We start from the raw sequence: 15283 nt of genomic DNA, 5'->3' as shown, positions 1-15283 counted from the left end.
CAGGAGCAGGCGGAGACAATGGGTCGACCAAGGCAGGAAGCTTTGTGGATTTTGGGAAGGAGATAGGAGCGGGCGGTGCGGGGTTGGGGAACAATGAGGTTGGTGGCTGTGGGTGGGACGTCACCTGAGATGATGAGATTGTGGATGGTTTCGTGCTCGGGGGTGCGATCATGATCCGGGGGAAGGTAGGAGGAGGCGTCTGGCCTCAGCGACGTAGAGGCCAGTGCACCATACTACAACTGTTCCTCCCTTGTCTGCAGGTTTTATGGTGAGGTTGGGATTGGAGCGGAGGGCTGCCCATTCTTAGCAAGTTAAATATAATATGGAAAATGTGAGGTAATGCACTTTAATATTCATGTCTTCTGTCAATGGAGAAAGATTGCAGAAAGCTACAGCACAGAGGGATTTATGAGTCCTTGCTCATAAATCACAAAAATACAAGATCAGCAGAAATGGGGAAGGCAAATAGACTGTTAGCCTTTCAATTCTAAAGGGAATGAAACAAAGAAATTGAGAAGACCTGCTAAAAGTATATATAGGACACTAGTCAGACCATACCTAAAATATGTGAACAGTTTGGCCCTTTTATATCAACAAAAGGGCTTTGGCGACAGTTCTGAGATTTTTTTTAAACACACTGGATATGGACGTTGCTGGCCAGGCCAGTATGTATTATCGGCCTGGAGTCACATGTAGGTAAAGCCAGGTAAGGTTGGCAGTTTTCCATCCCTAAAGGACATTAATGAACCAATTGGGTCTTTCCTCACAATTGGCAACACGATGATAATACCACTAGGCCATCACCTTCCCATCACTAAACTGATCCAGAGTATAGAGGGATTTTATAAGGAGACGTTGAGTTGTCTGGTCCTATAAACATTGCTGCTTAGCAGAATGAGGGGTGACCTTAAATGAAACAACATTCTTAGGGGACACGACAGGGTAGATACAGAAATGTTGTTTCCTCATGTGGGAGAGTCTGAGATTATGCCAAATAAAAAGCAAAAGAACTTCAGATACTGTAAATCAGGAACTAAACCAAAAGTTGCTCAGCAGGTCTGGCAGCATCTGTAAAGAAAAAAGTCACATTTAACGTTTTTTCTGAAGAAGGGTCTTGACCTGAAACGTCAGCTTTCCTGCTCCTCTGATGTTGCTTTGTCTGCTGTGTTCATCCAGCTTCACACGATTTTATCACAGTTAATGGTCCCTGTTCTGAAGAAGGGGCACCAGACGTGAAATGTAACTCTGATTTGTTCTTCACAGATGCTGTCAGACCTGCTGAGCTTCTGTTTCTGAGATTATGCCTTCTGACCTAAGTTGGGACAGAGATGAGCAGGAGTTTCTTCTCTCGATTTGTGGAACTCTTTATCACAGAGGGCTGTCGAAGCTGGGTTGTGAAGTATGTTCAAGGCTGAGATAGACAGGTTTTAAAAAATAAGTAAGAGAATCGAGGCACGGGGTGGTGGCAGGAAAGTAAAGTTGAGGATCATCAGATAATCTTGTTTAATACAGAGCATACTCAATGGTCCACATAGTCTACTGCTCCCATATTTTATGGTCTTGTGATGCACTTATTATAAAAGTTAACCTGAAAATAACAATTTTAGGAGGTTGTACAGATTAACACACATGGATGTATTACAAAGGAGTAACCTCCATCCCTCTCTGTATATTCTTCATTACAAAGATACTTGCAGCTCACTTTATAAATACTTTCCATTAAATAATGTAAATAACAATAAAGTGGGCTGAAGGTGGTCTGTTAAAAGTTTGAAGTTTAATGGTTAATTTATTAGAACAATAATGAAACGTAGAAGGTACAAAATGAACCATGATCTCAATCTCTGTAACCTCTGAAGACTTTGGAATAAGTATTTTTAAATATTTTGCAACATTAAAAGAAAGTGCAGTAAAAATGCAAGCTTTGTCCTTGAAAGGGATAAATTAAGAGATATTTTAAGTAAAGACAAGCACGAATACTTCCAATATAAATGTAGGGAGGTGTATAATTCAATATAAATACTGAGAGATTATCAAAATACTTCAAGAACTTTTAAAGAAAAAAAGAACAAAATAGACTCTTAAAGGCACAGAATAGTCACAATGTCCTTGATGCAACAAATCAATAAACAATATTGGACTTAGGAATGAGTAATGAGCCAGATTTAATTAGTATCCTAATTGTGTGTGAACATTTGTCAAATAGTAATCATAACATGATCAAGTTCAATGTAGCATTTGAAAGTGAAAAGTATGAATCAACTACTAGAACTTTAGATTTAGGCAAGGCTGACTTTAATGAAATGAGACAGAGACCATCTACAGTAAACTGGGAAAATCTACTGAGGGGCATAACCATTAAAAAAAAACAGTGGAGGATGTTTAAATAAACATTTAACACAATACTAAATTAGTTTATACCCCTGAGAGGACTAACTGAACACCTCAATAGTTTTCAGTTAATCAGGGACAAGCAGTGTGGTTGCATGACAGGTAGGTCTTTCCTGACAAGCCTCATTGAATTCTTTGCAGAAGTAACTAAGGTACAAAAGGTTAGGTGGCATTTTGGACAGTGTGAATGATAGCACAAAATTACATAAGGTATAGATAAGTTAGGTGAATGGACAAAATTGTGGCGACTGGAGTTCGATATCAGCAAGTATGAGGTTATCCATTTTGGACCATAAAAGGATAGATCAGGATACGTTCTGGATGGCATAAAGTTAAAGAGAGTGAATGTCCAAAGGGTCTTGGGGTTCAAGTATGTAGATTCTTAAAATGTCACAAACAGGTGCAGAAATAAATCAAGAAAGCAAATGGAATGCTGGCCTTTGTATTGAGAGGTCTGGACTACAAGGATGCTGAAGTTGTGCTGCAGTTATCCAAAATCCTTGTCAGACCCCACTTGGAGTACTGTGAGCAGATTTTGGTACCACCCCTTTGGGAGGATATATTGACTTTAGAAGGAGTGCAATATGGGTTTACCAGAATGATACCTGGACTTTTGAGTGTTAAGTTAGGAGGAGAGATTGTTTAAATTAGGCATATTTTCAAGAATTTAGAAGGTTAAGGGATGATATGATTGAAGTCTTCAAGATATGATGCAGGCACAATTATGACATTTTAACAAGACACTTAGGTTTGGAGGGGTATGGGCCAAGAGCAGGCAGTGGGCTAGTTTAGTTGGGATTATGTTCCGCATGGACTGGTTGGATCGAAGGGTCTGTTTTGATGCTGCTTGACTCTATCACATCAATATTTTAAAAAAGGGCTAGTTTATTTGTGAGTGGCTGTCAGGAAAACTGATATCCTGTCATGAAGATTTATCTACTGTCATTACCAACCACTGTCTATATGACCTGCAATGTATTAAAAACAAAAGTATGGAAAATGAATCAAAATGTCACATTTCAACAAGGAAAGCTAAAAAATATATTGTTTAATTTGCTTTATTACATCAAATTAATTCCAATGGCATCTACAGTGATCACATCCTTTTAATACAAAAAAAACCTTTCCCCTTCCATACCTCCCTCCCAAAAAAAGTAACCCTTAGTTTGACAAATTCCTTTACATTTGTTACATGAAATTTTAATCCAACAACAGTCACACATTTATAGAATTGAATTTCAAGTTATTGCTGACATGTACATCAGGAAATCTCCTTAAATGTTTCAAACACTATTTTCTGGGCAAAAAATACAAACTAAAGCATGTTACACTCTGAGAAAGAGCAAACTGACAACAGTTTTTTTTAAACTCAGTGATCTAAATACAGTTAAATGTCACTGTGCAAGAGGAGGGAAAATGGTACTTGTGGGCACAGTATACATCACATATCTATAGTTGTATCTTACTAATGAAAAAGACAGATATATATACATATATACACACACAAATATACATATATGTATCTGTACATACAAAACTGCTACCAGTTGTCATGACTTTTGGACCTTTCTAGTCATATAATTGGCTATTTTAATATCTTGGACGGATGCTTTGCATTAACACTATTCACTTTAACTTTGAAAGTAAGTTTAATTAATACCCAACTTGCTTCTACTTAAACCAATGCTGCAAGCTTCCTTCTCGGCATTAGAAGCTTCAGTAAACACCCCATTAGACGTAAAAAAATTAGATACATTTTTAAAGTTTCAACATAATGATGTTTTAAACAAGGGAAATTTTCAGAAACAACTGGGAAATAATGGTTTTAGGAGTAATAGTGGTATTTATTTCCTTCCAGAAAATGACTTTAAAAAAAGAGGTAACATGATTTCTTTCCCGAGGTCACTTGAGAGTTTGACCTGTAATACTTGCATCATCTCCTGCAGCACAATCTCTTAAACACAACAATGTGCTTTTAACCTAAACATTTTGGGTTTCAATGATATTCCAATCTATAGCTGGAGAAAGCACTAAATCCTCAAGATTGGACCGTTTTTTACATGGCTTTGTAGACCATCCCTTCGCCCTGATGAGAATAAAACATTTTAGTAGAATGTTGGTAGAAAGCAATTCTGCTGTCATCTCTGTTGCTATTCTCACATTGATAAGAAATATTTCTGCAAATAGGCAGATTAATGTCTATATTTTGCTGGTGAATCTGCCAAATGTTCTCACTATTCTGTGGTAGCGATCTCTGTAAAGGATCTGCACTGATGTCATGAGCACTTGGCCATGGGTATTTTGCACTATTAGTTTGAACAGTTGGCAGATGAGGCTGGCCACAATCAGGGCTGAGCTCTGTGTCGCATGAACTGTGGTTCTGTTCACAATTACTTGTAGTAGTTGCTAATTTCAGTTTGTTCTCTGCCTCTGTCCTATTTTTAAGCTTAGTTTCGGCTACAGTTGGACAAGTCATATTTGTGTGGAGATCACTTTCGTAGTTCTTCGATCCTTCTGTATCCTCACAACTAGGATGCTTTATTAAATGCTTTTTTTGGTGCATACCAAGTGCAGCTGCTGTTTTGCAAACCTTAAAACACTGGAAACAAACATGCTCTTTTCCTACCTGCTGAGCACGCTTTCTTTCCAAATGTCTTTGCTCATGATTCTTCTTGGTCTTCAAGTAAAGGAAACGCCGAGGGCAGAAGTGACAGCGGTACCGCTTCTCCCCAGTGTGGATCCTTTCATGCTTTTTAAGAGTTTCACTCAAAGTGAAGGCCTTGTTGCAGTAGAGGCAAACAAATTCTTTAACACCCAAATGGATGCGTTCATGTTTATGGAGATTTCCTTGGACAGAAAACCGTCGGCCACAGGATTTGCAGGAAAAAGGTTGCTCACCAGTGTGACATCTCATATGCATTTTCAATGTAGAAGAGTTTGGAAATAATTTTGTGCAAATAGTACATGAATAAGGCTTTGTTGTTGAATGGCATTTTAGTTGTCTTTGTCTTTTTGCTTCTTCAGTATGTTTTGTTTTATCGCCAAATGTACAATTAGATTCTTGAGATACATCATTAATCTCTTTGTTTAAAGCAATTCCTTTTGGGATGTCAAAATTCTGATCTTCACTGATAGCAGGAATTGGAACAGAAGGGCTATCAACATCGCATCCACCATTTTTCTTCCATCTAGATTTTCTCAGTTTATTAAAGCCTTTAGATCTCTTTTTTGGCTTATATGAATAGTATGGTCTCCAAAGTTTGTCATTTGAGTCATGATCACTCATTTCATCACATGTTTCGATGCCTCCAGCAGAATCTGCAATACTTCCAATAGGATCTGTGTAACTGGGTGACTTGGTAATCTGATCTTCACATTCTTCTAATTTAATATCCTGGACCATCTTTTCTTCATTTGGAATCATATACTTAGGTTTTCTACCTTTTCTACGGAACTGTTTGGATCCAGTAATTTGTCTTTGTACAACTGCTTTATCCCCGATCTTCACTGTAATTTGGCAAAGAGGAGCTACTTGACTATTTGTGGAGGTTCCAGGGAAGGCAGGCTTTGCAATATAAGTTTCTGTTCGACATCCTCCAGAAAAAGGACTTGAATGATTTTTTTGTGTTGCAGCCAGTTCTGTGATTTGTTCATTTCCCTTTTTGTAGATACCTTTTTTCTGAAATCTAACACAATCTTTAGAAATATTTTTCCTTGGATTTGTATCCAAAGGATCGTTGCTCATATTAGTCTGTGAAAGTGAATGGTAAATATCATTACCAGACTGTACTCCATGGTTGTACGTAATGACTGAAGAAAATGCATTTCCATGTTTTATAACAGATGAAACCCTATTACTATGCATTATAACAGACTGAGCTGTGTGCCCATAGTTAATAACAGAAAAAGCTGTACTGTTCATGTCAGTGGCCAATGGTTGTTGCCTATTATCAGTATCATCTTTATCATTATGGTAGGTTTCATTTTCTGTTGATGTGCAAGAAAATAGAGGATCGTTAAGATAGCAGCCAGCGGAAAGACTGCCATCTTCGCATTCAGCCAAGAGGCATGTTTCCCTTGCACCACTTTCAGATCGTTCCGTGAGAAAGGATCCTGGTGCACAAAGGGAAGACTCCTGCGAAGGCATAATTTCTGAAGATAGCAACTTATCTTGCAAGTGCTCTGAAGTAGATGATATGCTACTACTGACGGAAAAATTATTGATGTCAAGAGAACTTTCATTTTCATCAGTTGAAGGAACTCCGACGACTTTATTATCTTTGCAGTTTTCTGGGCAAGATCTAGTGTACGTTTTGTAAGGCCTTTTTTGTAGTTTCATAGGTAGAAGTCTGTAAAGTTTGAATGGGTACATCTTGGCTCTGTATCCACCACTTGCTGCTTTCTTGTTTGTGGGAAGACCTGGGTCAATGCCATGAAAAGATTTCTGATGGGTTTTCAAAGTATAGTAGGTCATAAATGTCTCTAGACAAAAGATGCACTGATAGCGTCTCTCTCCAGTATGCCATATTTCATGTTTAGTACGATATTCAGCTAATGCAAATACCTTATTGCAGTAGTGACAGGGATATGTTCGCCGCCAAGAATGAACATTGGCATGTCTCTTTAAGCTTGACAGAGTTACATAGGAACGTTTGCAAACACTGCAAAAATATAAAATGTGTCCCTCGACAACTTTCACAAAATGTTCTGGTTCTGGGGAGCTGTTGCCTCTCCTTGACCGCACCAATTTCAATGGGCGCTTGTTGGAATGTTCTATTTCTAAAGTGTGAGAAATTGAATTTCGATCGTCCTCACCACTTGCAACTTCATTGTCACTACAAATATTCTCCACTTGCTCATCAGCTGATTCACGATCAGACAAAGTAGTTCCTGGTCCTTTGCAAAGATGCTCATGAGTCTGCAGCCTCTTTAGATGAACAAATGGTTTACCACAGTGCCTACAAGATAAGGGCTTCTCTAAAAGTGTTGTGTGGATTTGGGAATGGACATTCAATGATGCTCGAGTACTAAAAGATCGTGGGCAATATTTACAATTGTAAGGAGTTTGGCATGGTACTGCTGGTGCAGTTTCAGACCAAACAGTATTAGATACTAATTTGCTCGTGTTTTCCGTAGCAGAAGTTCTTTCTTCATCAGTGCCTCCATCTTCAGTTTCCTTTGTCTCCACATCAGGTCCATTTAATGGACCAGTAGCTGGCACAACAATTCCTAGGCTACTATCATTTGCAGTTTGCAAAGCATTCAAGTTAAATCGTAAAACATTAAAGCCAGTTGAGCTTGCAGTGTAGAGTGTTTGCGGGGCTTTGGAAATTTGGTCTTCCAACTGCATCTCCTGTGAAGCTCCAGAATCAGCAGTATTGCTATTAATATTGCACAAAGGTTGTTCATTTTCTTGCACAGCTTCCTTTACTTGAAGATCATAAGGAGGATCAACATTTTGCTGATCTTTTTGAGAAGAAGATACAGCATAGGAATGTTCAGCAAAAGTATGAGCAGGTATCTGCTGTGTGCCATTTGCATCCTGGCCAACATATACCATGGACAGCTTATTGGATTCTGTTGTTTTTTTGTTACAATTGGTTGTCAAGTCAACTGGAAAATACATGTCACTGCCAGCCTGCATGTCAAAAATTGAAAATGCATTTGTGATTCGAGGTCCATTTACACAATGGAAATCCTCACTGCCTTTGTCACTCCTAGCATTGCAATCCTCTGCTTTGAGATTTGGAAGGCTAGTTGGCAAGGAGTGGGAAGAAGCAGAAGAAACAGACTGAGTAGAATTAGGTGAACAACTGCGTAGTGCAGTTACAGGTTCAGTGTGTTGCTGAGGAATGGGCATCAGATTTTCCAAAAATGATATGCCTAGTCTTTTCCCAGCATCAACGAGTTCTTGAACTCTCTCATACCCTTTGAGAGCTACCTTTGCACTATAGATGAATTGCAGTATTTCTGCAAACACATCTGCCTTGAAGTCAGGCAGCTCCAGGATATGGCCAACCAACCACAACTCCTGGCTTGAAAAGAGATTCTTAAAGTAAATGCTGGCTGCTGCCAAGACATTTTTGTGGGCTTTAAACTTGGCGTCCTCCACAACAATGGTTACATCACAAAAGACTCCTTTGGTGCGTTGTTCATTCAAGCAGCAAAGGACAGTCTGGCTGTGGGAGTTGTCCATCATATCTGTACTTGAAGGCATGGCAATCTTCTAGAAAAAAAATAAATTCAAGTCAGCGCTAGAATCTGAGTCACCTCTGACCAAGTGCAGATCAGGGATTAATGTAGATTTCATGTCTATAGTTATAAGTAAAAACAGATGTGTAAACACATTGAAGCTTTATCCTTAACTGTATATGGATAATGATGGGATTGTGTAGGGGGAGGGGCTTAGGTTAGTTCACAGGTCAGTACAACATCGGGGGCCGAAGGTCCTGTTCTGCGCTATATTGTTCTCTGTTCTATGTATGGTGTTAACGTAAAGAAGTTGTGCTATTCTGTTGTTCATCTAACCAGGTGATCTGAAATTTACTTTAGACTTGCTTATAATTTGTAAACACATGCTTTATCCAAAAGATACCTGCCAAAACTAAGTTACATTTGGTGATCCTAGGTGGAATTCTTGAATACAGGGAAGGATAGGATAGTGAAACTGCATTGGGATGACCCACCTGCCTGACTTGGCCCAGCCGGGAGCTGGAAGAAGTGTAGACACACTCTCTGGACTAGGGGCTCTAATCTAGGGCCATACTCCCTTTGGAGTTGATGGCATTTCTGGGCATCGCTCAGACTGAGTGAGACCAGAGCCAGACTACATCCTTCACGGGACAGACAGGCCACCCCCGCCAAAAAAAACCCTCCAAATGCTGGAGTGGTCACAGTCACCCCAAAACCCCCACCTCCCACACATATATTTCCGTGGCTTCGCCAAACTCTGTGGGGTCTCTGAAGGATCCAGCGCAGTGCCACACGAGAGTGCTTCCATGTTGAGGCTCCTGGTCCATGCCCACCTTGACCTTACAGAACTAACATCAAGCAAAGAGTGGGGATAAATAGGTGTTGGCTACGGAACAGGTGGTATGTTGAAGTGGCAGGAAGCTCAGAGTCTTTTTTTTTTACAGACAGAACGTAGGTGTTCTGCAAAGCAGTCACCCAGTCTGCATTTCATTTCCTCAACATCGAGCAGACAGAAATGTTTGTGTTTCTGTAATTGTGAAGGAATGGGTGATGCTGGTCAGGCCAGCAGATGTTCTGTAGAAAGGTCACTGGACTTGAAATATTAACTGTTTTCTCCATGCAAAAATGCTGCCAGGCCTGCTGAGTTTTCCCAGCATTCTTGTTTTTTTTACAGCAGATTTGTTGCCCATCCCCAGTTACCCTTGACGGGGAATTGGTTTCTTGTGACTTGGCCAATAATACACAAAAACACCAATTATCTGGTTATTATGACATTAACTATTTTCATAAATAAATGTTGGCAAATTGCAAAAACAGTAGGTAGTAGAGCATTTGGCAGGTTTGTTGCTCTGTTTAAAGAGGAATCTCAGTTGGATAAGGCAAACTAGTCATCAACATAATCTACTGCACTATGCGCCACCACATGTTCAATTTCATGCCCAAAAGCCAATAATAAAAAAAAGGATTGAAGTTACAGTTTGAATATGTATTTTCACTAACATGTGATTCAGTATAGGTAGGTGACAAAGTTTTCACTGGAATTAGTCAGAAGTCACATGACACCAGGTTATAGTTCAACAGGATAATTTGAAATCACAAGCTTTTGGAGCATAGCCCTTTCACCTGATAAAGAGGCTACACTCCGAAAGCTTGTAAATTTCAAATAAACCTGTTAGACTATAACCTGATAACAAAATGTGAGGCTGGATGAACACAGCAGGCCCAGCAGCATCTCAGGAGCACAAAAGCTGACGTTTCGGACCTGGAACCTTCATCAGAGACGGGGATGGGGTGAGGGTTCTGGAATAAATAGGGGGAGAGGGGGAGGCGGACCGAAGATGGAGAGAAAAGAAGATAGGTGGAGAGGAGAGTATAGGTGGGGAGGTAGGGAGGGGATAGGTCAGTCCAGGGAAGACGGACAGGTCAAGGAGGTGGGATGAGGTTAGTAGGTAGTAGATGGAGGTGCGGCTTGGGGTGGGAGGAAGGGATGGGTGAGAGGAAGAACAGGTTAGGGAGGCAAAGACAGGTTGGACTGGTTTTGGGATGCAGTGGGTGGAGGGGAAGAGCTGGGCTGGTTGTGTGGTGCAGTGGGGGGAAGGGACGAACTGGGCTGGTTTTGGGATGCGGTGGGGGAAGGGGAGATTTTGAAGCTGGTGAAGTCCACATTGATACGATTGGGCTGCAGGGTTCCCAAGCAGAATATGAGTTGCTGTTCCAGCAACCTTCGGGTGGCATCATTGTGGCACTGCAGGAGGCCCATGATGGACATGTCATCTAAAGAATGGGAGGGGGAGTGGAAATGGTTTGCGACTGGGAGGTGTAGTTATTTATTGCGAACCAAGCGGAGGTGTTCTGCAAAGTGGTCCCCAAGCCTCCGCTTGGTTTCCCCAATGTAGAGGAAGCCACACCAGGTACAATGGATGCAGTATACCACATTGGCAGATGTGCAGGTGAACCTCTGCTTAATATGGAAAGTCATCTTGGGGCCTGGGATAGGGGTGAGGGAGGAGTTGCTGGGGCAAGTGTAGCATTTCCTGCGGTTGCAGGGGAAGGTGCCGGGTGTGGTGGTGTTGGAGGGCAGTGTGGGGCGAACAAGGGAGTCACGGAGAAAGTGGTCTCTCTGGAAAGCAGACAAGGGTGGGGATGGAAAAATGTCTTGGGTGGTGGGGTCGGATTGTAGATGGCGGAAGTGTCGGAGGATGATGCGTTGTACCCGGAGGTTGGTGGGGTGGTGTGTGAGAATGAGGGGAATCCTCTTTGGGTGGTTGTGGCGGGGGCGGGGTGTGAGGGATGTGTTGCGGGAAATGCAGGAGATGCGGTCAAGGGCGTTCTCGACCACTGTGGGGGCAAAGTTGCGGTCTTTAAAATACTTGGACATCTGGGATGTGCGAGAGTGGAATGCCTCATCGTGGGAGCAGGTGCGGCAGAGGCGGAGGACTTGGGAATAGGGGATGGAGTTTTTGCAGGAGGGTGGGTGGGAGGACGTGTATTCTAGGTAGCTGTGGGAGTTGGTGGGCTTGAAATGGACATCAGTTACAAGCTGGTTGCCTGAGATGGAGACTGAGAGGTCCAGGAAGGTGAGGGATGTGCTGGAGATGGCCCAGGTGAACTGAAGGTTGGGGTGGAAGGTGTTGGTGAAGTGGATGAACTGTTCGGGCTCCTCTGGGGAGCAAGACGCGGCGCCGATACAGTCATCAGTCATCAATGTAACGGAGAAAGTGGTGGGGTTTGGGGCCTGTGTAGGTGCGGAAGAGGGTCTGTTCCACGTAACCTACAAAACGACAGGCAGAGCTTGGGCCCATGTGGGTGCCCATGGCCACCCTCTTTGTCTGTAGGAAGTGGGAGGAATCGAAAGAGAAGTTGTTGAGGGTGAGGACGAGTTTGGCTAGGCAGATGAGGGTGGTCGGTGGAGGGGGAATTGTTGGGCCTGCGAGACAAGAAGCAGCAGAGGGCTTGAGGCCATCTGCATGCGGAATACAGGTGTAGAGAGACTGGACGTCCATGGTGAAAATGAGGTGTTGGGGGCCAGGGAATTGGAAGTCCTGGAGGAGGTGGAGGGCGTGTGTGGTGTCACGGACTTAGGTAGGGAGTTCCTGGACCAAAGGGGAGAAAATGGAGTCCAGATAGGTGAGATGAGTTTGGTGGGGCAGGAACAGGCTGAGACAATGGGTCGACCAGGGCAGGCAGGTTTGTGGATTTTGGGAAGGAGATAGAAACGGGCCGTGCGGGGTTGGGGAACAATGAGGTTGGAGGCTGTGGGTGGGAGGTCCCATGACTTTCCGTATTAAGCAGAGGTTCACCTGCACATCTGCCAATGTGGTATACTGCATCCATTGTACCTGGTGTGGCTTCCTCTACATTGGGGAAACCAAGCGGAAGCTTGGGGACCGCTTTGCAGAACACCTCCGCTCGGTTTGCAATAAACAACTACACCTCCCAGTCGCAAACCATTTCCACTCCCCCTCCCATTCTTTAGATGACATGTCCATCATGGGCCTCCGGCAGTGTCACAATGATGCCACCCGAAGGTTGCAGGAACAGCAACTCATATTCCGCTTGGGAACCCTACAGCCCAATGGTATCAATGTGGACTTCACCAGCTTCAAAATCTCCCCTTCCCCCACTGCATCCCAAAACCAGCCCAGTTCATCCCCTCCCCCCACTGCCCCACACAACCAGCCCAGCTCTTCCCCTCCACCCAATGCATCCCAAAACCAGTCCAACCTGTCTCTGCCTCCCTAACCTGTTCTTCCTCTCACCCATCCCTTCCTCCCACCCCAAGCCGCACCTCCATCTCCTACCTACTAACCTCAGCCCACCTCCTTGACCTGTCCGTCTTCCCTGGACTGACCTATCCCCTCCCTACCTCCCCATCTATACTCTCCTCTCCACCTATCTTCTTTTCTCTCCATCTTCGGTCCGCCTCCCCCTCTCTCCCTATTTATTCCAGAACCCTCACCCCATCCCCCTCTCTGATGAAGGGTCCAGGCCCGAAACGTCAGCTTTTGTGCTCCTGAGATGCTGCTGGGCCTGCTGTGTTCATCCAGCCTCACATTTTGTTATCTTGGGTTCTCCAGCATCTGCAGTTCCCATTATCACTGAGACTATAACCTGATGTTGTGTGACTTCTGACTTTGTCCAACCTAGTCTTCACTGGAACTGGAAGAGGATAGGCTGTCATTACATGAAATACAGCAATAGTTTGAAAAGCATGTTGTCTTACAATCCCTGTAGAATTTTTAAAAATTGTATTTCCAGTTATAGCTGAAAAGATTTTTAAAAAGAGTTAAATGTTGTGTTCAGGGCTTAACTAACTGTAACAAATCAAGAAACATTAGAGCACATACTTCACGGAAGTAAATCACAAATACTAGCAAATGAAGAAAGTCCTTTGTGCTGTTAACTTAATGCTAAAATGTACTCACTCTTCCAGAAACTCAGCCGTTGTTTTGACTGAAACTTGATCACAATGTCCAATCCCAGCTAATGGAGTTTACTGATAAACAGCCCCCGAATGTTAATACCAAGTCATGAATGTCACATTCCGTGCTGCACATCAGGCAATATTGGTGCCAGTATGTCTAGTGGACCACTATGACTGCCCTTATTTGGTCAACACAGGAAGCTGCTAGTCACAGCTTATAGAACAGATCACCACAGGATGAACCAACACAAGCGAGATGAGTGAAAATGATGATGATCTATTCAAAATGGATTAATCAGTGATAATGGTAGAGTAAAGGGTCAAGATTTAACTATGCAAATAGGAAAGATGTGTGAGGAATAATGTGAAAGATCACATGATAATGGAGAGATTGTGAAGAGAGTGGTGACAGCCTGCAGCTCATTTTAAGCTTTAGTTTCTATCGTCAGTTTGGACACAGTAACCTCTCTTCAGTGATTATAATGCACCTACGCTCCAAGACTCCCCACGAAACAAAAGAATATGATACACAATGTGTAGTGCAATCACCAAAACAAAGTACAATATCGCAAGGTACAAAACACTCTAATGAGACATTGAAAAAATATAACACTTCTTTTCCCTAAGGTGCAGGAGTTCAATACTAAAGGATATATTTTAAGGTGAAAGAAGATTTAGGAAGGACGTGAGGGTCAACTTTTTTACACAGAGTGTAGTTAGTTTGTGGAATAAAATTCCAAAGGAAGTGATGGATAGTGGCACAGTTGCAGTGTTTAAAAGACATTTGGATAAATCCATAAATAGGAAAGGTTTGGAGTGATATTGGCCAAATGCAGGCAGGTGGGACTAGTTTAGTTTGGGAACAGGGTTGGTGTGGACTAGTTGGACCGAATGGTCTATTTCCATGCAGTATGACACTATGACTATGACATCATCTCCTTGCTGCAGTTTCATCCTAGGTCAGAGTTTAAACGAACTTGACCAAAGTTCCCAGTATGCTTAATTGTAGCTTTTATCCAGTCTCATAGCCATTTCTGCTGCTGGCCACCCTGACCACAGTCCCTCCTCTTGACCCTGATCACAAACCATGACCAAATTCTCTCTTGTGCTTAAGTATTTGTATTCACTAAAATTAACTATTAATGTATGACTAATATTACATTCTTACAATTAATTAAATTCTCACTGTGTAACACCAAATCCATGTTGAACTGTTGCATTCTTTCCACTTCACAAATTCAGTTTAAAAAAACATGAAAAAATATTAAAGTACACTATTAACACTGTAACATATTATATGAACACAAGGATAAATCCGTATTCCAAATGTACTCCAATCCCATAAATCATCCCACCAATTAGTTACTTTGAAAGTGGTAATATCCTTTTTAATCTCTTCAATTTTTTGAATCACTTCAGTCAAAGTTGGATGGGTATTAGCTAACCACACCTTAATTTGTATCAGATTTTCTGGCAGAAGTTCAATAGTAGTGTTGCATTTCTCAAAATGGTTACTTAACATCCTTTTAAATCATCTGTAACATTAAAAGAAACTTCCTCCCTCTTACGTGTATCAATTAACTCCGGAAAGCATATTCTAACTGGCATTTGAGAGTTAAAGCAAAAAATAGTGTTTGTAATATTACATATTAATACACTATTTTGGTACTGTTTCAATAAGGTAGTAACAATATTCTCACTCACCTTTATAAGCTACCCATGTGATAACCATATTGTGATTCCTAGCTTCCATGTACAATTTAGATTCATATCTGT

The 15283-nt window shown here is 41.9% G+C and overlaps 1 protein-coding gene across 7 annotated transcripts in view; it reads right to left on the bottom strand.

Annotated features, from left to right (window-relative positions):
• Positions 1–3095: 3095 nt before the first annotated feature.
• Positions 3096–15283, bottom strand: part of LOC125457547 (F-box only protein 36) — a 313702-nt gene continuing 301514 nt past the window's right edge. For 6 of the 7 annotated variants that reach the window (XM_048541903.2, XM_048541895.2, XM_048541901.2 and 3 more), the window contains one exon: positions 3096–8617. In XM_048541903.2, coding sequence (XP_048397860.1) covers positions 4448–8608 — 4161 coding nt within the window. In that variant the 5' untranslated portion in view covers positions 8609–8617 and the 3' untranslated portion in view covers positions 3096–4447. The remainder of the gene's footprint in view (positions 8618–15283) is intronic. The other variant, XM_059651239.1, reaches the window with a different exon arrangement.

The sequence above is a fragment of the Stegostoma tigrinum genome, chromosome 14 (genome assembly GCF_030684315.1).
Source record: "Stegostoma tigrinum isolate sSteTig4 chromosome 14, sSteTig4.hap1, whole genome shotgun sequence".
NCBI lineage: Eukaryota > Metazoa > Chordata > Chondrichthyes > Orectolobiformes > Stegostomatidae > Stegostoma > Stegostoma tigrinum.
Note: the sequence above shows the minus strand (reverse complement) of the source record. Positions and strands in the feature narration are given on the sequence as shown.